This window comes from Nesoenas mayeri (assembly GCF_963082525.1).
Source record: "Nesoenas mayeri genome assembly, chromosome: 4".
NCBI classification, from domain to species: domain Eukaryota; kingdom Metazoa; phylum Chordata; class Aves; order Columbiformes; family Columbidae; genus Nesoenas; species Nesoenas mayeri.
Genome location: NC_137540.1, coordinates 37,554,831 through 37,582,034, shown reverse-complemented (window position 1 = coordinate 37,582,034; position 27,204 = coordinate 37,554,831). Strand labels below are relative to the sequence as shown.

General features: G+C 35.7%; 1 protein-coding gene across 1 annotated transcript in view; it reads right to left on the bottom strand.

Annotated features, from left to right (window-relative positions):
- The window catches only part of PALLD (palladin, cytoskeletal associated protein), a gene marked incomplete at both ends in the record, with an annotated part of 193,699 nt that overhangs the window by 113,879 nt on the left and 52,616 nt on the right, over positions 1–27,204 (bottom strand). The window contains 6 exons of the mRNA XM_080343535.1: positions 4,508–4,531; positions 4,849–4,990; positions 7,085–7,159; positions 8,082–8,187; positions 8,735–8,801; positions 11,080–11,258. Coding sequence (XP_080199661.1) covers positions 4,508–4,531; positions 4,849–4,990; positions 7,085–7,159; positions 8,082–8,187; positions 8,735–8,801; positions 11,080–11,258 — 593 coding nt within the window. The remainder of the gene's footprint in view (positions 1–4,507; positions 4,532–4,848; positions 4,991–7,084; positions 7,160–8,081; positions 8,188–8,734; positions 8,802–11,079; positions 11,259–27,204) is intronic.

Here is a 27,204-nt window from a genome sequence, read left to right as displayed (position 1 = left end):
CATTGAAGCTGAAATCAATGTATTCAGCAATGTAACCATGATGATTAATGTACCCTATTAAGCTTTAAATATTTACAATTGAAGAGAAATAGAAGCAACTGTTTTGGTTTTTTTGGTGTATTTTGTTTGTTTGTTTGTTTTTCTTAATCACATAGCACAAAATATGACAGAGGTTTACTTTGAATCTGGAAGCATCAACAAGCAAGGACAGTGATAGCAGTCAGACTTCAGATGGGGTCACTGACAGGACCAGAATTCTGTAGGTACCTTGGGAGCACACAGTACTAGTGAAAATGTGATTGACAAGCAACAGTGCATTGGTTGGTCAGACCCCTTTTAATGAAGGATAATTTAAGTTAATTTTCAGTTTTCTCTTCATCTGGCATCTTGAGCTACAGCTCATTGGAGATTGCTCTCTTCAAGACCTTTTTTACTTCTCAGCAGTAAAAGAAGAAGCCAGACTCTTAGTCATAATTCTTTTGTTTTCACTAAAAAATGCAAGGATCCAACACATGCTGACCTACTGAAGCTTCTGTGGTTTTACTTTCATCAGCTCTCAGAAAGCTGATTTTCTTAGTGTGGGAAGGCAGTAAGGATTTCTGTAACATTTGCCATATATTTGCAATTACCTACTAGAGTCAAACCTCTGGAAATACAGCAGCCAAAGAGGGAATAAGAAAGCACACTCCAAGAGAAGTGATGACTATCTTTAGAGATATTTTGGTGAACATACGCAGTACTGTGCTTAGGAAAAAAGAAAAAAAGCATGTATATGTGGCAATTCCCTGGCAATTTAAGAAAAATTACTTCATATAGTTTTCTTCTTACATGCCATTAGACAATTGTTTTAATGTAATTCAATACAGCTTGTGGCTGCCTCCAGACAGCTGAGTAATGGTCAAAATATCAAGAGCTGGCAAACGACTCCACAGGATTTTTCATTCTCCGGCAGCCTGTTCTTTGAAGGATTCAATCAGTATAAAGTCAAAACATCCAAGAAAGAAGTACAGACCAGGTAATTTGACAAACTGTGATGTTGGCTTTAAGTAATCTGACTAGCTATTAATTCACAAAGCAGTCTGGAGAGATTTGTGATGCAAACTGATTTCTGTCTAGACAGAAAAAGGAGTGCAAAACGCATTAGGGTAGATACAATGTCCCCCACAAAAGTAGCCAAAACCCTCCCCTTGCTTCTTAATTTCTTACCTGTGTGAGTTCATGGAGCGTTTTTCTTTTAAATCATTAGTACAGACCTAGCAGAGGATAAGCATTGTTTTTGAACACTATGAAGTGTTTATTGACAATGGGACTTCGCCTGACAACCAGCTTGTTACGATTTATGTAAAGTTCCATGGAGGCTGTAGAATCAGACATGACTTCAAAAATTTTTCCATCTTTCATAATTCTGAACGCTTATCTAGCATAGGCATGTTGGTTTCCCTATCAATCTTGCACACATATTCACCATCTGCACTAAACAACATCTGTCTGCTTGTGAACAATTTCCTCTGCAGGTATTGTTTTGTCTGGCTTCTTAGAGTATGAATTGCATCAAAAACTAGTGCTGTACTTTTTCTGTTTCTGGCACCCACCCAGCTTTCTATTGTAGAAATTTTAAGTTCCTTCATGACATTCTGAAAAACAGTTTTACTTATTGCCAATATTACTACTAATACACAAAACACTGCTTATCATTTATGCCGAAAGGAAATATTTGCATTTAGCCCAAACTTCTTTTCCGTGCACAGAGTCAATTCCTACACAACGTAGAGTACTGTCATTGATTTTAGTGGAGTGTAAGACACTGCACATTATTTAATAAAGCTTAGCAGGGACCGATACATGCACAAATCTTACCGGGATAGTACTTAGTGAATCCCGGGAGAATGAAATAGCAAACCAAAACTCTTTCATACATTTTAGGTAGCAGGAAGGTGTATATAAATACATATTACAACAGAATTACAAGCATGAGAAACAAAAAAGGACAGACTGCTGTCAGGCATTTGCTACTGTTATGTCTGTTAAACTGCAACAATACAGATATCAAAATAGTATCTTGAGATGCCTTCCTACAGTTGCCTGGCCATCTGCCTTGAGAGCACTATGAGATACCTTGATATTAAATAGCTTTTCTATAGATGTGAAAATTCAAGAAATGCACCTTTCATGTACGGATCCATTCCCTAGTACTTTTTAGAAGGCTTCAGGTATCTTCTCCCAGGGTCTGCAAGCTAGCCAGACATGGGAAGGAGAGCATTCAGCACCATCAGCATGATGGTGGAGACACGTGAGAGGGCTGGCAAAGTAATGATCTTTTTGGACTCAGAGTCTCACTTTCTATTTCCCATTTCAGGCAGTAATTATGAAAGTAAACTGTTGACATTGTGAACTATGAGTATTCTTACTTATTCCACAGTAGTATCAGTCGGATAGGCTATATGAACCTTGCGCTAGTGAAAGTTACTGACTTGTCCCTGAAAATAAAATTTCCAGCAAGAGATTTCCTTTATACTCTACTATTCATACAACAGAACTCAAACCTTTTGTCTCAAGCAAACAAGTGCTTCTCCTTTCTACCAGATAACACTGCATTCCTAATCTGAACTATTTTGTTCATCTAGCATTATACACATTATATTGGCTAAAGAGGGAGAAGGGGTTAGAAACAGGTTAATAAAAATAAACAAACATTATTCATGAATGTTGTTTTGACAGAACAGTTTCAAATTAGATAATAAAAAGAAAACCCCCAAGATATGCTAGTAAATTTAGACTTCATAGAAACCTCTGCATAAAGATTAATTCCTTTCAAATCCTTTCTATTGTGTTAAAGGAGAGTGTGAATGCGGTTCAAGCTCCTAGTATCAGTAAGACAGATACACTAGGTACTATTCTCACAGAGTTTGTAGATTAAATCTAGAAAAATCTAGAAAACATCTTACTACCTGGACAAGAAATAAGTTTCTCCAGGAAGGTGGAAAAAAGTCAACCTATTGGTAGACTTATTTTGTGTTATATATTACACAAATCTCTTCTCCTTAATTTCTTTTAATATCCAAAGGCTTGATATGATACTGAAACTCACCTCAAACTGTTTTTTACCGTAACTTACAGTTTTTAAAACTTAAAGTTTGGATTATGATTATAAACTACCAATAGCCCATTTGTTAGCACTTGGACATGTTTTAATTCATCATTAGAGATTTATTTGTTTTTCCAGTGCTCTTTTTTCTTTCACATGGCTCATATTTCAAGTCCCCATTAATCAAATCATTCAGTCACATATATTCTGGGCATCGGCTGTTACTGGAGGTGGTGATGCTGCACACCACAATGAATAATGTTAACTGTCAGGGCAAAGCATGTGTGTGCATGCATGCACACGTGTGTTTACATGTGTATGTATATGTATGATCGTTGTGAAGTAAAATAGGTTTATAACAATTTTGTGAAGCAGTAAGAAAAAATCAGTGAATAACTGACAAAGCAAAGCAGAAATATTTTCCCCTCTTCACCTCCTCTCTTCTCCATGAAAGCTAAGAGAAAGTTCCTTTTCTCCTAGGATTAACCCTGCACTGCTTTTTCCTAGTCCATATCCTTATAGATACACTGCTACTTTACCACCATCCCTCAGCTGCTTGGTCTGTTCTCCCTGCAGTCAAAGTTGGTCAGTGCGACCCCTAAAGTTTAAAATATCCCCTCATTACTAAGGCAGACACTCTTTGGGAATACCCAAGTCTTAGGCAGAAAATATTTCTATCTAATCTTTCTACTCCATAATTAAAACTCTCTCTAAATTCAAGCACATTCAAGCACAACCAGCCGCCCTCTAAAAGCAAGGCTCAGACCATATCACTGTCTTCTCTCCTACAAGTTGTTTGACTTAGAAACATTAAAGAACAAACATTCTCAGTCCTTTAGCTTCCTCTTACTATTCAAGAAACTGCCACAGCATATAACGATGTATAATGGGAAAATGAAACAGCCAGAGAAACACTGCATTTGGAAGAACACTTTTTTCTTGCTGAAATCTGGAACTTTTATCTTGCGAATAGGCTAGAAAAATTCAATGTGCCCTTGTTTTTGAGGATCAGCTTTTCCTGCATTTAAAACACTTCACATCTGCCAAGCTAGACTGGCAAAACTAACATTTAGTGGTTGGGTGTTATGAAACTCTTATGAGTACAGTTTGGGTAACATAATTTTGTGGTCTTTGTTCTTTGTCCTCAGTAGCATGCAAATTGCTCATTTTCTGAGAATGAAGTTTGCTTCCAAGTTTAAGCTGTGAGACTCCCCTTGCTAGTCTAAAAGGAATTTACTGTTTAACTAATAAAGGAATTGATGTAAAGGACAGTGTAGAGTATGGAAGGTGTGATAAAGAAACATTGTCTTTAAGGGGGTTTCATATTACCAATGCTCAGCAGAAAGACTTTTCTATTTATGGCTTCAGTACAAATTCAAAGAGCTAGTGAATCAAGAGATTATTTTTTCATATGACTCTTACCAGGTTCAGTTGCAGATCGTGGCTCTGCATATCACATCATAAGGAGGGGAAACAAACAAGAAAAATAGTATTAGAGATCATATTAATCAACAACAGTACACTGAATGCATGTATTATACGGAAACACTGTAGGCAACTACAGACTCTGTGCAGACACATTACAGAAAAAGGAAGATTTAAGTTGTCTGTTGGTAGCAGTAGTTCAATTATTACTTCTAGCCATTATGACTGCTGAAATGTGAGGAAGAGAGGAATCTATCCAAAACTCAACCCTGACAGAATAATTTTGTGATCTTTCCCCATCCTATATCAAAAGTAGCCACTTCAGATTATTGCCTTACTTTTTTGGAGAATTCTGAAGTCTGGAGAATCTTGAATTTCAATGCCCTGTCGAAACCACTTAACATGAATGGGAGGGTGTCCTCTGACCCTGCATTCCAACACCACGACTTGTCCCTCAGATGCTGTGGAGTTTTGTATCTCCTGAAATGTAACAATCATGATTCAAATGCACCAGGAGCATTTTACATTCTTAAAAGCAGCCTCTTCTTCCCTTTGTATTTCAACTTTATTTTATTGTGTCATTACATTTTTGCAATAAAAATTTTCCGTGAGCTGCATTTTCACTCTGATTAAATCTAACATATCAGTATGTAGTTAGAAATTACCAAATAGGTTATTTTCAAACACATTCTTAATATGGCCGAAGATGGAAAAGGTGTAGAAGTATTTAATTCCTCTGACCATCACAAGTTGACAGTTGTAGTCTGACCTTCCATTTTCCATCCTTCTTCCAGAAAATGAAATGAAAATTCTGCAACTAGCTACACATTGGTCCTGAGAAAGTGGCTGGGCCGCTTTCAGGTCAACATCTGGAGCATGGAATTGCTTTTCCTCTGAGCCATTAATAACCAGCCAGGCAAAATTAGATGACAGAAACATGATTACGATACATTAGCTTAAGCATGGATAGCTTCTGAGTATTATGGCTATAATAAATTACATATACATCTGAAAAAATTCAGAAAGAGTCTAGACCTTTGATGAAGAACTACAGTGAGAGAAAAGAAGTACAGAACTTTAAGTAACAGAATCAGCAGGAGACAGCCGGTATTTTTGCCGTTGTTATCAATCTTAAGATTATTTTTTACTGTACTGGCTGTCTCATTCCTTTCCCAGTTTATTCATAAAGTTTTAGGTCTTGTTGCAGCAAAGCATTTGAAGTTAGGTCTAAGATCAGAGTTACCCCTACTTACTATTCATAGATCTCTAGTTAATCAAATACATATGAATTGTGTTACATCGAAACCTAAAAAGCTTTGAGTTGTTACCTGAAGTTTGTATAGAAAGAAATTTGCATCAGGGAGCTGCATAAGTACATTTTTTGTTGTTCATATCTTGTTCATTTCTTCTGCAAATAAAGTTGCTTGGTATGTTCCAGCTGGCTTAAGCCAGTTAATATTGGATTTCATGAAGAAGAGATAGGAGGATTAGGAAGGAGCAGTGAAGTCTTGATTGCTTTGGTAGTCTCTGAACAAATGCTGGATTTCTCCTATAATATTTCCTACTCATGCTAGGAAGTTGCCTGCCTCCTTGCCTTGCTCTAATGACATTAATCTCTTGTACATCCACTGCTCATTCTCCTGTGATACCAGCAGTATCAGTACAGAATTGTGAGGGACATGATCAGACCTTTTCTGACATAAGAAAGGGATATGATGGAGCCAGGCTGGACAGTTGTGGAGAACAGGGCTTGCTTTTACTTATCTCAAGGCAAAACTACTTGCTATTTCATACTAGCTTTTAGTCAACTGTTTTTTTTTTTTTGAAGTAAAAGACAGAAATACCTTATTTTCTTCATTTTGACTTCAACAAATGGTCATTAAATAATAGTTACTGCTATGGAAATGATGGTTTGAAGGCAAAATGAAAATAATATTTTCAATCAGAGTTGCATTTTGATGATTAGGGAAATATGCTGTCCTTCTTGCTGCTGTTACCTGATTCCTAGTTCTAAAGTTTCATTTGGAATGAATATGAAAATAGATATTGACATAAATATTTCCTTAAGAATCATTGAAGAAAAGTTTTCCTTCTAGCCAGTCCATGCCTTACATTTTACAAGACATTCCAATGAAGAATATCTGAACTGTGTTTTTAAGTAACATGCATGCATGGATTTTTTTCTAAAACCAAGTAAAAAACCCTGTGTTATTTATTCTTGCCGGTAGATGAATTATCGTGAATGAGGATTTATCATTACTATGATGTGTAATTGGTGCCTAGCTAGTTTTATTTTACAAAGAATTCTCAATGGAGGACAGTCACGGGCATAAGACAAACACATACAGAATATTCATGTAATTCCATTAGCAATTTTAATAGGGTAGAAGGCATAAGAACATAAATGTTGCAGTGGAGAAGTATTTTCTTAGGTAGTCATTAATACTGAAAAAGATAATGAAAACTCTAAAAGCTTTAACATGATCAAACATTCCTGTATTAGGATGTATCATTTAGATATTTTCTTCTGGACTATAGGACTATGACATAAAAATAATGATGGATAAAACATACCTTTGTAAATATGGGTGCAGAATAGCTAGGTTTAGGTCCATCCACACGGTGCAGGCATGAAGTAGGGCTTTGAGTCTGCAAAGCAGTGCAACAATGTTACAAAATGGAAAGAATGTTGGTTTCAATAACATGACCTGCATTTATCTATGCAATAATGCAAAATTTCAAATGCAGAGTATTATCATGGTGCTCTTGTTCTAGCACGCTTGAGTGACATCACTATTTCACATCTGTTCTATTTCTGAAATGAAAATGCAAGCCCTAAAGCTTTTATGCTTCCCAGGAGAATTTTGTATCCAACTGTCTCTGCCTTTAAGTATTTTGAGAGTTTGCCTCCTGTTAATATCATTCAGGTAAGTCCTTTGCACTGAAGCGTTTTGTTATTACATCCCTGATTGATATAGTAATAAACAAATCCAGGAACCTAAAAGCTTGTCAAGGTCAGCCAAAGGAAGGGAAAAGAATTTACCAGGTACAGTCTAAGAAAGATTTTATTTGTATTTTATGATTTACATGCAAACTCTGAGTCATCCACAGTGGCATTAAAACTTAGTACAAACTGATGAACGTTGATTTTTTTACTTTTAATTTCTAGACAGTAAAATTTAATTTTCTCTAAAAGGCCCAGAGAAATTACAGCAATATTTAATTTAAGAAGAAAATTTAAAACTTATAGAAAAATACATATTGTAGGCATTCATTTGCATTACGTTCTTCTGGAATTGGACCAAGTCACTATTAAGTGATATACTCTGTAATTTTCATCATCAACAGATCTATCAGCTGTTCACATGCTGCGCTGATACACACTGTGTAAGAATCCATATGTGTATTTACTTTTATGCCCCATTCACGAGATATATACTTAATTTTTTAAAACTGTCATTCTTAATAAAATAGGCTAAGTTTATAGTTCAATAATATAATTCCTCAAAATGACAGGTTTTCAGGTCTTACAGATTTGGAAATAAAGTTTTAAAATGGTGTTTAAAAATACCTGCTGACTGGGCACAGAGATAGGTTGAATTACAGCTGTGGTGACTCCAGACTTTGGTGTAGAAGATCCTATTGTCAAGGAAACAGAGGTGGTTTTCTTTTGGGCTCTGAAAAGAAAACAGCAAGCATTTTATAAGCTCTGAAACCAGAATACGTTAGTTTGTAACCAGTAAGCCACCTTGGATTTTATACATCTTTAAATATGTCATTATCAGCTGAAAAGATCAACATTGGAGGAAGCTTGAGTAGAATACAATCTTTGGCTAATTTACACTTTCACACCCAATAAAAAGCACTGATACAAGATACAAACTAAAATGTATTTTGTTTCTTTAATTGCAGGCCTCTGCATGTGCTTTTGGAGGCACAGGGCTGGGTGATGAAGACTTGGTTAACTTGAAGTTACTTCTGAATATGAAAAGTTGATATCAATGAAAGAGTTGCCAGGGTAGGGCCAGACTTCTCAGACACAAAAAAGCACATTTATACAATCTACAGTTATCACAATACGCATTTATATAATGCAAGAGGAGAAAAGACAAGACATACACAAATATAGCCCAGATGCTTATTCAGATCTGCAACTACCGAGGATTTTCCAGTGCCCCTTATTAAGAACATTTGCACAGCATTGGTTCTACTTTGTGCACTTACTGTGGCATAGCTCCAGATTTTGATTTGAAAATTAAACTTTCACTCTCTGAATCTGTGGAACTGGCACCTGGAAAAGAAAGTATTTTCAATTGTCTCATATCCTTTTACTGATTTTTTAGTGTTTACATTCTGAAGAAAAAACTCTGCTACTTTTGCATTTACCTTCAAGGGTTGAGAACTCTCTGGAACAAACTATGGCAGTTTTTCTTATCTGATAGAAGACTGTACCTCTGTACTTTAGACAGTTACAGAAATTCTAATATTGTCAAATTAATTGCAAACTGTTTTCCCTAGGGTCTTAGCTGTCTTCCTTCATATGGAAGTAAATATGGCCAAAAATGAAAAAAAAAAAATGCTGACTACTACTACTCTACTGGAAAAATACAATTTTAGTTACTTGAATATTAAAACTGAAAGCTTAAGCAAACACATGGCTTATACACAGATAACAAATCTCCAACCTTAAGTAAGAGCAACTCAACAGAGAAAGACATTTTCAGACTAAACTTGCTACCCATGATCTCCACAGTTCAGACTATTTATATTAGGCTATACATAACATTTATGTACTGGTATTGCTTGCCAGTGGAAATCTTGATATAATGTGTGTGTTTGGCAATACCCTGAATTCACTTAAAGAAAAAAATATGGAAAAATTTATTCCCCTCAACTGGTACTACATACAACATTTACTTTAGACATTTATGCAGTACTTACAGTTCCTCAGAGGATTTGTGAATGCATATGCATAACTGTATTTGTAATACAAAACATAAGCAATTCATAATCAATATGCATTGGATAGTGTAGACTGATTCCAATGAAACAAAGCTTGGACCGAGGCACTCGAATGTCCTATTTATTTACAAAGTTTAGACAACAAAAATCAAAGCAACAAGTATCACAGAAGTGGTAAAACAGAAAAGCAATGTCAAGTGAGTAGAGTGGATCCAGATGAAAGTATTTCTCCTGGTCTTGTGTGGCTGGGCCTGCTGCATGGAAGAAAGGATGAGGCATCAGTGTCAAAGTTATTAATCTACAAAGTGATACCTGTGTGACAACCTGGTTTCCCTTAAAGATCATCAGGGAGTTGCCTAACGACTTGAACCATTCTCTCTCCTTCAAACTTATATGTTGTAAACTTCAAGACAGCACTTCTACATAGTAAGATTTTGACAGATCTCAAAAAAGGAATTGTTTTATTCACTGTACTTCTCCACCTAGCTTTTTTAGTGTTGCTTCTGTTATTATAACTTCACACAGTATTATATATTTGTACTATACCTGAGATTTTCTGAAATCATGCTTGCCTCTGTAAAGAAAAGTCTTACTAGATTCTGTAAGATTCAGAAAAGTCTTGGGGATTTTACTATTATATCCTAATGTGGGATAACAAGCTTCCAAGAATAAAAAAACATAATGAAAAAACTCCTATAAATGAACATCTGTCATGATTTAGCTAATTTTAGTGAAAGACATTATTGCTTTGCTAATCAAAAGCTATTTAACGATTTTGCTATGGTATTATTCAGATTTATTATGAGTATTTCTTATATTAATTTGTTTCATGTTTTCAATTAAGCATTTAAATTAATTTCAATTGATTCCAAAACTGGTAAAAGAATACATACTACCAAAATGTTTGAAAGATCCATGAAATAAAACAAAAATCAGTATTCAATTAATATAATCATGCTTACAATACAGTCCTCCACTAAAAAAAATTATTTAGTAATTTTAGTCATGGTCAAGTAATTAACCTTCCTCAGGAAAATAATACTGGAATTATGAGTAACTCTGAAGTCAAGAAATATTTTGACAATTACTAGCAGTTGATTCTGGACAAAACCAATATGACTGACTTTTACCCTGACTTAAAGTCAGTGTACTAAATATGAAGAATTATGATACATTTACCTAAGATTGAAGAAGACTCATTTAGAGCAGCCACAATTAATTGCACTGGGAGGAAGTTCAGAACTGAGACAGAGATTACTGCTATCATGAAAATCATTGTTGATATCGCCAGTCAAATCTCTGATTTGCAGGAGGTACTATTTAAAAGCTAACCATGCACCAAAAACTTTGCTTATTCCTCTTTTTCCATTCTTTATCTTGCTCGTACCCTACATAAATAGCAGTCTACCCCCTGATTCTTTGGCCATTCCTTGAAATATCTGAATTAATAAGATGTGATGTTCAAAACATGTTGTATTGAAGAGAAGCAGAACACCATAAAAATAGCACCAAAGCAAATGTAATCTTAACATACGGAACCAAAAGCAAACTTCCGCTTTGTCGTCTTTTCCTGTACCTGCCAAGTATCTTACAATTTCACCTCTTACCTTCAATGAATATTTCAGCTGAGGTACTATCTGAACCAATGGAATTTGAAGCCAAACAAGTATAGCGTCCAGTATCGTCTTCAAAGGCTTCTGCTATAATTAGCGAATGAAGTCCTCCACTTCCAGAACGGATCTGAATGTCAGGGGTATTCTGGAGTTCTTTTCCTTCACAGAACCATCTGCAGCCCACACACATTTAGAAATACAAAGGAAAAAAGAACATAAAAGATTGGTTCAGGCTCATCACACACAGGAAGACATGACGCTCTGCGGCAAAAATCTAAATTGCTACTGAAATCAGTACATGGTACTTTGAAGTGTTTAATGGCATTTGCAAAGAAATAACTTGCTGGAATAAACTTCGTTTAAAAGGTAGTGAGACATTTCTGAATGCTAAGAAAATTGGACACACCTACAATTTAAAGCTATTTCCTATCTTGTTTTGGTAGAATTAATGCTTACTGCATATCTTATGTACTGGCTTGCTTTGATCACAATCTGACCCATTTCAGTTTAATTTCTTCCTAACACTCACTGATTCTCCACATGAGATGTTTGATTTTTGTCTGTCATGCCCAGTCAACCTCATATAATCCCATGGTATAGGTTCCATATTGCTAAACTTCAAATAGGTTTACTGCTGCCTCAGATCAGAAACAAAAACTGTTTTTCTAGCCTGGGAATTTTATATATTTATATAATAAACATCCCACAAATAATCCTAATCTGTGCTTTTCCATGTTCTCTCCCTGTCTCTTTTCAGTTTCCTTCTTCTGCCACTCCAAAATTCAAATCTTGCTGTGGTGAGGATAAAGACAAAATAAGTAATTCCTGACAGCAAGCTTCAAAAGTGATATTTTATTCTTCTTCCTATACATTTTCAGTTTCCTACTCTAGTAAAGGATTATTTTTTTCAAATAAATAAGTATAAACAGAGAAATTCAAGTTGAAAGATAACAATATTTTCAAAAACAATTAAAAAATACTTAAAATCTGTCCTTAAAAAATTTGATATTCTTTCTTTAGTTTGTACATGTTCATGAGAGAATTTTTGAAGTTACGTTTCAGTAATACTTCAGAACTAAACTTCCCCTTTTTCCTCCCCCATTCCCCTCCATCAGATGACTTTCCCTTGATCCTCAAAACTAAAGTAACCCCAAGAGTTACAGAATCCCTCCTACCTATTTAGGAAAAACATGCAACAGGACAGGATGAGAGATACCACACAATAACAATCAGTGAGGACTCTTTAGAAATTAACTGCCTCACTTTTATTGCCTTTTTTTTCCTCTTATTAGTAAACTACATGTAATTAACAGAAATAAAAAATATGTTACAAAACTTTCTTGTAAAATTGTAAAATTTGAGATTTCATGTTTGTTTCAGAATGCAGAGTAAAGAAACCTAAGAGATTTACACATAAGACAATTCCCTTTAATAACACCCAGAACCCTGAGTTTGTGAACAATAGACCTTTTATTCCTGAAGGCAAAAAAATGTTGATAGTGGTATTAAAACCATATGCAATTGTCTTCTGTAATTAAAAGACTTACAAGTCCATTTTCTGTTGTGCCAGACAGTGCACACAGAAAGCATCATTTTTGGAATGAACGAACAAACTTCCATTTGTTTACTCTGTAGATCCCTTTGGCCTACTTTTACAACTATTAGGCTTGGAGACAAATCTATTCTGCCAGCTCAACTGCCAAAATTAACATTTCTTTTCCCCTGTTCCCCTCTTTTCCTCTCTTGTCACACATCCTCCCTTCTCCCAGTGTGAGGACCTCCACTGCTATCCCTACTTATTAGGCCTTCAGAGTCCTAACCTTTGTGCAGCCTTTCCTAAGTTACACTTTAAACAATATGCACAAGAGAGAGGTTAATTCAATTTATAGACAGTCACAGACAAGGGCCTGTAATATGAGGCTCTACTTAACCATATACTTCTATTTTTCTTTCCTTTCCAGAAACATCATGCAAAGGAAAATCTCTCCTCTAAGCCTAATTATTTTCTTAGATAGATCCTATTCATGGAAATTCTATGGTTTTCTACAGTCTCTTAAACTCCATACTCACAAAATGTTTAAGAAATTGTGATAAACATATAAACCTATGTATTTTTTCTTTTGTCAGATGACATTTAATAAACAAACTGTTTTCTTAGGGAGACGAGTTGTCACCACCCCTTGATTCATGCATAGATACGGTCAGCCCCAAGCAGTGGGAGCTATTCCTCAACACCGGCTGGGATGGAGACTCATTGCACCACATTGGTGACACGCCACTGGAAACTAGTCCTGACCTGCCACAGAAACCATCTGCCACAGAAAAAAAGATGTAAGTAAGCAGTTCAATACAAAATTACCTCAGCCATCATTAAGGTGATGTTTGATAAATGGGAAATGGGCCTGACGTTGAACTGCACTCTTTATTGTGAAAAGAAGAATTCACCTTCACAATGGGCAAGAGCAGAGTTATTGGAGATGAAGAGTACTGCAATAGACTTAGTTATATTCTCTTTCTTGTTTTTAATTGTATTTTTTTTCTTGCCTATCTACATGTTGATAGGAGAGGATTAGTTAATGTGACCCTTTTTTGGAGATTACATAAAAAATTAAGTGATTGAGAAAATACTCAACTGAAATACTTATCCTGCAGTAACTTGGTAATCATCAGTTCAGTGTAAGAGAGTTTATGATGAAAAAAAAAAAGGTGGTCAAACTAAATTAAGTATTTTTTCCCAAACAGGCTGAATTCTAGTGTTCCATCTTTTATACAGTGGACTATTACAGAACACAAAACTGCTATCTACAGGCCCCATCAGCATTACTGCCATTACACTTGGAATAGTCACAGTAAGAGGATTTTCTGCTCCTAAGAACTGAAAAAGCTTCAAAGACAGATCTTTGAAGCATTCTTTCTTTCTGCAGAGGGATCACCAAGGCAAGCAACAAATCACTAGCAAAGGGAGATGGAGCCAAAGAAACCAGGACTCATGGCTAGGTACAGAAAAACAGCCACAAAGCAAGTCTTACAAGAAAATTCCAGCTTTATGCTAACTAGGGCAGCATTAACTCACGTCCAGCCTGTTCCAGTCTACTGATCCTCTTGGGGATAAGAGGATTACTATCTAGCTGTGAGAAGGCAATAATGCTTCTGGAAAGCCAAAACACCCCAAACCAAACCCATCCCAAAGGACACTGACAGTAACACAGAGGAACAAATGCACTATAGATGATTTGAAAAAAAAAAAAGATAATTCCCCCTATAGACAACTTTCATTGAAAAATACATTTATTTCACAGGTTCTGGGTGCTAAATGTACAAAAATGATCTACGCATTTCCCTATCTCTTTGTTGTAGGCAGAGAGACCAACAAAAGATTTTACATATGTGTGTATTTATCAGTCTGCAGAATATGAACTCAAGCTTGCATCCTAGGTGCACTCCTGCAGGACATGCGAGTGTTACTGCTAATTTGTAGACAACCGTCCACTTGAAAGAGAACAGAAACTGCTGTAATGATGTCATATAAAGGCTGGGAAAAAAAAGAAAAAAAAAAAAAAAAAGGTCAAACAAAAGGAATATCCATTTTATGTAACTGGAATTATTAGTCATTAAGTGTCATGCCAAATTTCAAATTACACTGAATTTCTCTGTTCTTTCCTACTTTCTTCTTCATTCTCTTTCCTCCATTTCTCTTCCTGTCTGCATTTCCACTGTACTACTCTTTGCCTTGCCTTTTCTCCAACTGTGCATAGATTTTTACCTACATTGTATCTACTGTGTGTTAAAACAATAGCAATGAAGTATTTAATGCAGACACTGAAACACAGTCACTAGACTGGAAAGTCAGTGCTCCAAGGAAGCAAACCAGAGGTGTTTTGGTAGCAGGAGAACAATGGTTGTGATAATTGCTCTTCATGCTTCAAAGCCTACTTTGCTTTTTTCACTGGCTGCAGTATTGTAAAACTGCAAAACTAGAACAGCAAACAAAAAAGAACAGTCAGATGCCAGGTGAGCAGTAGTTCATGCACACTGACATCAAGTAGCAGTTCACAAAATATGTCTTTCTTTTTTGTTCTTCTTTTCTTCATGCCCTCACAACCCTCCAAGCATAGAAATACATACAAGCACATGTGTCTGGGATTTTAATGACTGTGAACAAAATATAAACAGAGTTGAACAGTACACTGACTGAGTAAGCACCAGAGCCTTAAGAAAAACAGTTCAAGGTTCTCTCTAATGCATAATCCTTATGGAACTTATGTTTTTTGAGAGTCACTGAGGAATAGAGAGGTTTTCCTTTCTGCACACTCTTAAAAGTTAATTTAAAATGGCAGCTGAAGCGAAACATTAAGATATAGCCTTAGGGAAGAATTATAATGGGGAGCTCTGATCACTACAAAAAGTGCAGAGAGATAAGTTGTAAATTAAAAAGTAATTCTATCCTTAGTGGTGTTAAGTATGTCCAGCAAGAAAAGTTAAAATGAAATACTCTGACGTTCCTGCACTGGCAGAGTCAGCATTTCCATCACAATACTGTATGTAACTTCCATTCAAGTTACGCAGTCCAGCACTTCCAGACAGTAAAGCATTGCTACTTAAAGAATTTAACTTGATTTTTAAAAGAAATCAGCTTGGCCATGTGAGATTTACAATACAGTGCAGTAATCAGATTATTCAGATGCTTAAGTTCTTTGCATACTGAACTTGCAATACAATATTTTTATGCATTATATACAATTTTGGTTTTGCATAGGCATTCATGAAAGAGTTACCAATAACATACACACTTTAAATATTTATATTTTGTAATCTTAAAAGAAAATTAAGATCTGAATATAGATGCTGGTGCTTTGCCTGAGCCTCTAGTTAAGCAATTGAAAAACAGCTCTGAAAGCTCTAACCACAAAAGCCAATTTTATAAGAAGAAGTGTGTTACATTATGAACAGTACACATTATATACTTATCCAGAATTTAAATGATTCTTCAGGTGTTGCACAGTGTTCTCCAGTCTCTCACAAATTTCAATGAGGACTTCACATCCAGCCGAGTAAGTTGCACAATTAGGTATTTGGGACCAAAATTGCCTTCTCAAAGTGCACAGAAAAGGCAAAAGAATACCAAAATGGTTCTATTTTCAAGACCCATGTCAACATTTCAGCTCGCTATTTCCTACAAGTTAATTCTGTGGCCTCTGAAGTCCAGTTTTGCATTATGCTCTGTGCAAGGATGCAAAGAGGATGGAGTACAGAAGGTAACAGATGTTACCAGCTACAAAGTATCCAAGAGCAGTGAGCAATGGCCTCTGTCACTGTTGCAGGCTGCAGAGACTCCAAAGATCATTTTTTAGTTTATTCCTGTCATTCGGAAAATTCCTTCCTTACATTCTTGGATAGGTTTTCCAAGTCTCTTTCTGCTCGCTTTACCTGTGGGACAAGGATTCTGCTCTGCTTCAGCATGTTGGCTGGGGAAATAAACAGAAAGCTTGAGCTTTTGACAGCTCCAGGCAAGACATTCAGAGCTACAGCAGAGATCCTGCCTGTCGCTCACAGCATTCTCCCTGAGTGCTGCAGCATTCCACAGCCTCACATAGCTGTGTACAGTTCATTACAAAAGAAAAACAGTATTGCTGGACTTGATTAAAACTAATTGTTCTGTCTTAAAATCACAGGATTAGCTTAAATGTTCTTAATTTTTTTTTTTTTTTTAAAGATTCTATCTTGTCTCTGTCTTTGCAATTGTTGCTCTCACTTCATAGCTTTTAAATATAGAAGCTTTTAAAAAAATGTATTTATGACTGAAGCTTTTAATTACGTGAACAATAGAGATATTCATACATGCAAGCAAGCACCTAACTTGCTGTATGTCAAATCTTTTAGAAGACGCTTTTTAGATTAAGAGAATTTAAAATCACTTGCTTGACAGTTACCTTTGCTTATTTTACATTTCTCTGCAAGTGGTATAATGCATGCTACTGATTTCAAGTCTGTTATTGCTAAATTATTCTTAAGCACACTAAGAATTTTTGCCATGAAATGTATTTTTCTGAAGTTACTGAACCTACCGAAATTTACTCCTACTACAAATTTACTCCTGTGGCAACTACTTCCTATCTCCTAAGGCACTTCTGCTTACCTCAGCTTTTTGTTATAAAACAAGTGTGCATATTATAATATGAGCTGTATGAGTAAAGATGTGTGGAATAATGACTACATTTCTTGGTAACTCTCCATTGAATTAAAGATTCAGGATAAATTTTCTTTTTTTTTTTGTTTTTTGTTTTTGAGAGAGAGAGGGACAGATAGTCTTAAAGACGTGGCCTTGGTACGGAAGCAGTAAAAACAATAAATTAAATATTTTTAATTTTTTTTTTTTTTTTTTTACCTTTATCATGATTTGACTGTGTACTGTGGAAATCTATAGAGAAGAAGGAGGAGGAGAACCATTCTAATTTAGTAAATTTCGTTGTTGTCAGTTCCACATCTCTGTGTTAATCCTGCATTATTATAAAAACCTAGAAGATATGAATGATGTGATACAGTAATGAAGTATCACACAGAATCACAGAATCGACTGGGTTGGAAAAGACCTCAGAGATCATCAAGTCCAACCCTTGGTCCAACTTCAGTCCATTTACTAGATCATGGCACTAAGTGCCATGTGCAACCTCAGTTTAAAATCTGGATGTAAATCAAAAAATTATGAGGCTTAAAGAACAGAACTGAATTATATTCCATGCCTATAATGAAGAAGTTTAATGCTAATTTTTTCTTTACAGAAATCAGGCATACTATATAATACAGAAAAGAGATGCCTGCTGTATTATTTATTTGGTTATGTAATCCAAAGCTATTTATTTGTGATCAATAAACATGTTTGTCATGACAGGCTGTGCAGGAAGTTAGGATACTGTTCATTATACTGTTCATTATTGGCTACACACTTCTTGAAGGAGTAACTTTCTAAAAAAATGGATATGTGCACTAAATTTTTTAGAACTCTATGATTATAAGAATAATATTTAAATATTTAATAGAAGAACAACAACAAGTATCTAGCCGCTTTCTCGTTGAACTAACTTTAAAGCCTTATTGGTGCATATACGACATACAGCAAAGAAATCAGGGAAGTGACTCTTGTTGACAACAGTTCTGTCATGTTGGGGCACGTGATATTTCACAAACACATCCAGTGGTATCCAAATGAGATACCACATTTCAGGTAATCCTGTTTCATCATGTAGAACAAAGACATCTGTGCAGCTGTATTTATTCAGTAAGAATGGCAAGTAGATAATATTTCTTTAACCAGCCAAAACTGCAGTCAATATAAAATGAAAAGATCTGTAGGTTTTCTTCTCTAACCAGAATGAACAATTATCTTTCACCTGTAAAGTAATTAATTATATTAAAAAAAAATTCTAAAAAAAACATTGCTTATATTACAGTCAACCTTAATGTATGAAATAAGAGAATGCCTAACAACTTGTTTTCTATCTCGGAAGTCCAAAGCTTCTCATCTCTTATTTTGATTTATTTTTTTTTTCCTTATCTTTTTCCATCACCAAAACATGAAGTACCTTATTAAACTGGATCCTAACTGCCTGTTTATGAAGACAAAAACATTGACCAAGTGTAGTCGTAACCCACAGATTTCACAACCAGTTTCAGAAACTTTATTCTCTGTATTTGAGCACAAGCCTGAGCTATAAATGTGTCACTTTCAGAAGCACCAATTTAACTGACAAATAGATGTGGATAGATAATTCAGTTCATTTGAGATTTGTGTAATCATCAGACCAAGAAAGAGACACAATACTGTGCAATTTAAGTACCAGTTATGTGGTACTGCAAACCACCTTTTACAAGAAGCATGTTGATTATTTGCCACATGGGCAGCTAGTTACTTAAAAATAACTATGCCTTCTCATTTCATTCATTAAGTTTTATAACTAGTATATTTGGGCATATATAAATTTGCAAATTATGTGTCCACATTCATATATGTAAATAAAAATCCCAAGAATAATTTATATTAATTTAAGGTACTAAGGTTTCCATCCTTTTATCTGTAAGACATTTTTGAGGGCTGTTGGACTCACTAGATAAGTGGTGCTGTATTGCAGGTTAATTTAATGAGATTTTTTATAGCAGTCATTTTCTTTAGAAAATATTTTCAAGCCTAGAGGAGGATATTTTGTATAACGTTTTATTTGACTAAGCTTGAGTTCCTGGCATGTATATGGGTACTGCTGCTGCTTACAACTCAGCCATATATCCTAAAATGGCTTTTGAGATGGAATGCTGTCTGTGCAAAGACGGCTAGAGCTCCTTTGCAGGTGCCTAAGAAACAACCCTGCTGCCTCATAGGTTAGCCAGACTGAGAAAGGATAAATTAGAATAATCAAAGGGAAAACAACTACTCTCCTCAAAAGTCAGAGTAGGCACCTCCTGGCACAACTTTTTTTTTTACTTTTCTTTTGACAAGAGTCAAAAGAACTCTTTGCGCCACTACAACTACGTTTGTGTATTTCAGTAATGAAAGCAATCACTTAACAGCTTGGATGGCTGGGCTTGACAATGTGCGATTTTTTCAAGCTCTCAACGTGTTGAAACGGAAATAAATTTCCATCAGAATAAAGCCAATACTGCCTCACAACAAAGTATCTTCAACTTCAGGAGGCTAAGCTGTTAAAGACTGAAAAATCTCTTCCCTTCACTTAAAATCGTTTTCTCAAGTAAAAGACCCCAAAATGTAATTATAAAATCCTGCAAATATCAGATGATAAAAGAGAGACTGAATTGGAAATAGCAGCAAGCTGCAATAACCCAACAATTATTTTTATATTTTTAATATACATAATATACATATATGTTTTCTCAATATCATGAAATATGAGAGACAGAAAAATAATTCCCACTTGCTCTTGGCCCCCAAATTACACTACTTAGGCTTGGAAAAATGCTTACTTGTTTCATAAATACAGTAGTAAAATCATCTGTAAGTTCTCTGGGTTTCAGAGCTTTTTTTTTTTTTTTCCTTAAAAAAAAAAAAAAAAGAGAAAGAAAAAGAAAGGGAAAAAAAAAAAATCACAGCCCAAACCCTATGAATTCTAATGGATCAGAATCTGGTCTGCAATTTGCAAAACTATTTAAAATCCATTAAAAAGGAAAACTATTTGGCTTTCTGATATATCTAGAAATGCAATTCTCCATAATGAGTTCGTAAAAATAAAAAAAAGCCAAGAAGTAGGACAGTATCTACTGAAAAAGAATGTTCATACAGTAGGTATGTGGTACATTTACCTGTATTTCAGAAGCCTTTGTGCTGAATTCAGTAAGTGACCAGTAAGTGAGATGAAGAATGAAGCCAAGTACAAGTTCAAATTAAAACAGGCATAATACATACAGCTAATGTACATTAATTTCATTCCTTACCATTCCACGCAATTTTCTTGTTTTGTGTTTTTAGGTTTCATATTTTGGTGGAAGCTTTTTTTATTTTTCTTTGGAAATATCTTATACATTTCAATCTCCACTGCAATATAGGCAATAACTTGCCTCCAATGCAAAGAAAAATTGAAGCTGCTTCCATGTATCACAGTACAAAACCAGAACAGTTTATAAATGTGAAGAACGAGGAACTGCATCCACAAGAAAATCTTTACAGTAGTTTACTCTGCAGTTTTGTCCCTAGTATTATTATAGAAGTTTCATTATTTTTTAAATGTAGTTCAGGTTTAAATGATTACCCCATATAACCCTTAATTTTCCACAATTTCAGAGTTTTATACTCTCAGAGGATTATTGTGGAACTGTGAAGCATACTATACAGAATTCAGCACCTGAAACATGCACTTTTTGCATTCAACTAGTTACTACATAGGAGCTCCTGTTGTTTTAGGGCATGAAATACCAGACAGTGAGCAATAATGTCTTTCTTTCTGACAGGTAATTAAATTCACTGGTTTTGTACAGTTTCCTTCTTGGGCCTGGAACATCTTACCCTGAAGTCAAAGTGTGGTAGACATAATCTCCATTTCAGATTGTTCTGCTAATTCATTTGTCAGTAAGGCAAGCAGACCCCTTCTGCTTGTGTCTGTGGTTGTGCCAGCAGAAATTGATTGATTTGCTGTTTCATTTCATGCAAAGATTATAATCTCTTTCAAAAAAATCAAAATATTTGCTTTCCAAACTAGAGGTGCCATTCTGTATTTTTCACCCTGTGGCTAAAGGAACCCTTTGCCACACGTGAAATACATACATGAAAATTTTCTCTCCAAAATGGATTTCAAAGATAATCCAGGAAGGTCTACCTGTTTTGTTTTCTATTAAGCATCCTCAAATATTTGGTCCAAGGAAGTTGAAGAAAGATATCCCATACATTTTAGAAGCAGTCTTGAAATGCAACCAGCCCTGTACTGAGAGTCAAGAGTAGGGGAAGCATATGAGAACAGAGTCGCAGCTTAGTGCTTCAGAAGAAACGCACATACGGTATTAGAGATAATATTCCTGCTTTCATACGGTTTGTTCTCAGCCTCAAGAGTGTGCTGGAAGAGCCAACTACAGCAGCATCCTATGCCTCCTTCATTTTATTCCACCATTCCCTTCTCTCATCAATTTTTCTTACTCTGTTATGTTAGGCATATCCTCAGGTGTATATTCAGTAAGAACATTCACCATAATTTCCCAGAGTGTCTAGCATGCAGCACCCATCTTACCAAGTATAAACATTGGACCACCTGATAACAACAGTCTAGACAGGATCTAATGGTTCCCAACAACATTTTTCTCTCATCTACTGTGCACCTTGACAATTGCACAATGAACATTGTGCCTGAGGTAGCTGAATAAAGATGTCTCGAAAGACAAGCTCAGCAAATAGGACTTTGAGCACTGAAACAGCAATTGAACATAAGATAATGAGATATGTTTTATTACTGAGAAACAGCTCTTAAGCACTTTGTCTATTGTCACTGAAGAAAGGTAAGAGTCGGGTCAGAACTCGGCTTCCATTGCCTCACCTCTAAGACCACCTTCCATGCACTGACCTTCTCCAGCCTAAGAGCAGATTCTGACTTTGCGTTACCACACATACTGTTAGCCATAAAACTATTATTCAGTCTTTTAAAAACCTAGCAGGTTGGAATAAGGAGATTAATGGAAGATATTATATAGCACTGCATGGCAGTGAAATACTGAACTCTCACTCTTAGGGATCTGTTTGCCTGTTGTTACAAAAGGAGTTTATGTGGCCACCTTCTATTGACTCTGAGGGCAGTTATGCACTGAAGTCTCTCGTGTGTGTACTAAATGACTGTAAATACGTTCCCTTAAATTGCAGATACTGTCACTTGGCTTATGCAGAATGAGGCTTACATCAAGTTACTACTGCTGGTACTTGATAGGAAATTAACGCGATAACAGATGGAAAGAAAAGAAAGAAAACTAAAAGCAGTGAAGACAGTTACAGCAGGTTAAAAAATTAAGTATTTAATAATCACGTGTAAAATGCTGAACATTTTTCAGACATAAAGCACTGTTGAGGCTTGCAGGATTAACATGATTGCTTGTCTAGCTGAAATGGAATGCATATTGCCTACAACAGAGATGCCGCTCTCAGCCGTCCATTATAACTGCACACTCCTTTGACCAGAAATGTATTTTGAAGTAGCATGCTGACAATATTTTGCTTACATGGGGAGGGGAACCTCTTACAGAACTGCCAAGCATAATCATCCAGTGGAACAGCATTTTGAAATTTGAGGAAGGACAGTAAAGAGTTAGGAGTAAAGAAAAAGGTGGAAAGGGATAAGGATAAAATTGCATTTATGCAGTTCAAATTCTATACATAAGGGAGGCTGCATATTATATGATTGTGGTGAGTTAGTGGCAAGTTTATGGCTGGCAACAAACATTTCAGATGAAGCAGTAATACTTCTCAAAACCATAATATTTAAGAAGGGGAGAAAGCTGAGAAGTATATTAGCCCAACCACTACTTCACAGAAAAATACCACCAACATTTGATCATGAAACCTTAATAACTTACAAATCACCAATAAGTAATCAATAATAATAAGGTATCAACAATAAGTAAAAAGAAACCTCCATGCAGGGTGTGTAGGGTTCATGCTGAAAACATGGAAGTGGCAACTGTGGAACTTGCAGGTTTACCTTCAAAACTGTCAGACATCTTGCTGGAATTATGAAAAGTAGAAAGTTATTAAATCAACTATCATATATATTGCAATCACCATGCTTCTTATAGGCACAATTAAATGATGCCTACAGAAGACATTTATCTACATTATTGTAGCTGAATAGATAAACTGTTTTAGTTGTAGCTGCAACATTAGCTTGACTACCCTAGATTAAATACAAAATGAGACTCTACATACCCAATATAAAACTGTTTCATTCTTACATGGATACTGTTCATACTATCATCTCCCTTTTTCTTACTTCCCAGTTACTTCCAAGCCAGAGTCAGTAAATATAACCTTGTTGACCAGAGATAAAATATTTGATTCATACAGGTCAAGTCAGCAACTTAGCAGCTGAGAGCAAAGGAAGAAAGTTGTCAGCACTTTTGTCAGTGCCTTGCATTACATATGACAGCAGTCAAATTTACTTTGTGAGGTTCAGCCTGCAGAGATTGGCATCTCAGAGAGTCACAGGCTGTAGAAATCAAGCACCTCAGTTCTCCACTGAGTTTCAATAGTAGCAGCAGATCTTGAATGGCTGAGATGCCCATGGAGGAAACTTCCATCAATGAACTATTCAGGATTAGGATGACCTGTATTCACAGTCAGTCACAACAGTCAAATCTGTTTCATGTATTTACAGATGACAAAAGCAGCAATCCTATTAGTTAAACAGGTGGTTTGGCTGAAGTTGGCAGTGCAGGGTTTAAAGCTCTATGTAATATTTTCTGTTAGTGATCATCACAATTTTTATCTCCTAAGCTTGAAGCAAAGTTCTCATGTAAATGCCCTCAGGACTATCAGGAAAATGTGGGTTTTGTGTGTTTGTGTGAGGTACCCAACAATGTATACAAACAAAAATCTCAGAAAAAATATCTCAGAATCCAATAATCAAGGCCCAGCAATAATGCACCTAATTTACACTATTCCTAAATGGTTAAACTCGTTGTTGAATTTTGTTCTGAATTCATAAATGCAGTCTTCGCCAAATATGCTGAAGTCTCCTTCATCCATACAGCTAATTCTTGCTATCTTGCATGCATTCTTTAATTTGTAATTCAGACTCAGCGATATTGATTACTTTATGTAAGGACAACTGGAAACTTTTGAGAAAACTACATAAAGAGAAATTCAGGAAAGGAAATTATTAAAGCTAGATCTGGAGTCAGCTGTATAATCACAGAAATACAGCAAATAATCTAAACATTAATGTTCTTTCACTAATAGTTTGATATCCAGCAGAGCCACAGAACTTCAGACACTTTACAAACTCACATTTGTAACATGTTAAATAGCTTCTAAGCCTACTGGTCTGGACTGAAACTGGAAGCTTTCTGAATTAATATCCAACATTAACTAGCAAAACAATTCATCAGCAATACTGACTATACCTGTTCTAATTCATAATGTAATATTATCACAGACACGTTTCATGGTTGCTGGTGGGAAAAAAAAAAAAGGCTTGATCTCTATGGAAGAACTGTCATCTTTACAAGTAACTATACCTCTCTTTGGCACGCTATTTCATTATGATCTACCTCAAAGGTAAGTACAACAACAGACATAGCAAAAAGCTACTCATTAGAAGAATGAAAATAGGATTCAAGACTTTGGACTCCCAGATAACATCTGTGGTGTCCTAGGACAGATTTAGAATGTGTTATTTGAAAGGGTCTAGATGAAGCAGCAGATAAGGGGAAGGAAAGGGTGGGGAAGGAAAATTGCCTGTCTTTGGAGCCTCAGGTTTCCCAAGGCAGCACAACTTATGCTACCATTTCCTCAGCATTCTTACACACAGCATCCTTTTACAGAAATTACAAAGCACAGGCAAAATCTGGCTGATTTACTATGTCTATGCAAATAGATACCTGTCATTAGGGTTAACTGCTGCATTACTGTGCATTTCAAATCTCACAAGGACTCTCTTTAGAGAAGGACTACATTCACCACCTATGCCAGACTTGAGGGCCTCTGCCTAATTAATAACAATTAACTGATACTATCTATTAATCTATCAGTTTCAGCACCTTTACATACCCTCACTAGCTGCAAGACACAGCCTGGATCTCACTTGAGACTTTGGTTTCAGCCCCATCAGACAAGCTCATAACCATGGTTCCCAGCCGTCAATGCGGTATGATCCCAAAGCTTGCACGTACCCCTGCTATGTCCCTTGGACACTATCTGTGTAGCTCTGGCGAGTGCCTGCTTGCTCCAAACATTCATCACTTTCAAGGCTCTTCCCACTTGCCTCAAAGCATCTGCCATGTATTTTTCACAACCATCATGAAAACTAAAATACGAAGCAGTACCAAAAGCAGGTTTTACTGGAAAATAAAAAATTCCATAGGAATCCAACAGGTTGAAGATCAATGCTCAAGACTGCTTCAAGCAATTACTCCTTTGTGCTATGACTAGAATTTATACATGCTTGCTCTGGCCCACATAAATCCTGGCATTCTATGATCCTTATTTCCAACTCTTTTCCAATGTGCCTCTTTCCGCTGTTTGAAAAACTGACTAAAGAGAGGGGATCTATTTTACAAATGAGCACTGCAACACAGATTGCACCAGCATTAGTCAGGAAAAACATGTAAGTAGCCATTAAGTTTGGGAAGAATGGCAAATGTCATCCTACTTACAGATTAATAACTGCATACCATCAGCAGCACTATGAATGCTGTCCCAGAGAAGTCTCAAAAAACCAAAATATTCTGCTCTTTATATGAAAACAGCAGGAAACTCCCACCTATACTGTGCAGCAGAATTTTACCACCTCTGCTTCACATGATCTGTAAAGCACTGAGGGACTCAGGCACAAGATGCACCTTTTAAGACTGGGTACTATAAAGGCCATGCCTTGGGGTATTTTAGTAGAAAAAAATGTACGGTTTTATCCACACTACGACTAGGATTGCCTAATATAAAACCAATTCAGGTTGGTTCTACATATTTCGTATGCATTAATACAGTAAAACTGAACACTGACACAACACATTAGCATCTCAGAGGCAGGAATGTCAAGGTGCTGCAGTATACATTTGGACCTCTGATTAGTTCTCACAGCAGTTATTCAGAAATATTAATAGCTTTCCCATCTGCATTGTGCACTTCAAAGTTACGAAAAAATGCAAAGAAGTTTTAAACATTTACATTGTGGTTTATATCAGGCAAAAATTAACTAACAGTGATTCGTGAAGCCTGGTTAATTTTTTTGTTTTGTTGGGCTTTTTAAGTTTTTATCCTTTATTTTTTTAAGGTTAAGAACAAAGTTCACATCTGTCCTGGAAATTAGAAAGAAAAGTACTGTCAAGGAAGAAGCTAGTTCAAAAGATGTACACAGTTATGTGACTGATATACATTACCTGTTCTTTTCTGTTTCAGTCCACTAACTTTACTACCCCAATACTTAAAGACAGCAAAAAGCTTTTAATTGCCGTTTATTGGATTGTTGTAGAATAATACTTATCTATAATTTCTACATAAATTACTGTGTATACAGAACTATCATAGAAACTGTTCTTCATATTTACTTCATCTTCCAGACAGAAGTAAAAAAAAAACCAGTGTTTTTCAATGCTGCGGCTTTTGATCTGTTTTCTAAATTTGAAAATCCATGAACTTGATTTCCCATCTCAAAAGTATCTGTATAAAAATCATTCACCATGTGATACTCACATCTGAAGGAGATTTGGATGAAAAATTTATGTCAAGTCCTATGCACTAATTTATGGAAAAAAGGAAAGAATTGAGAAGAAAGGATTATGAGAGTACTAAGCAAAGAACAAGATTTGATTAAAAGTGTCTCAGAATAAACAATATACATAAAAAGAACATAATAGTACAAAGTGCCTAAAATATAGATTATTATAATTTCATTCTTCAGATTGGGAATATACTTTGTTCTAGGTATA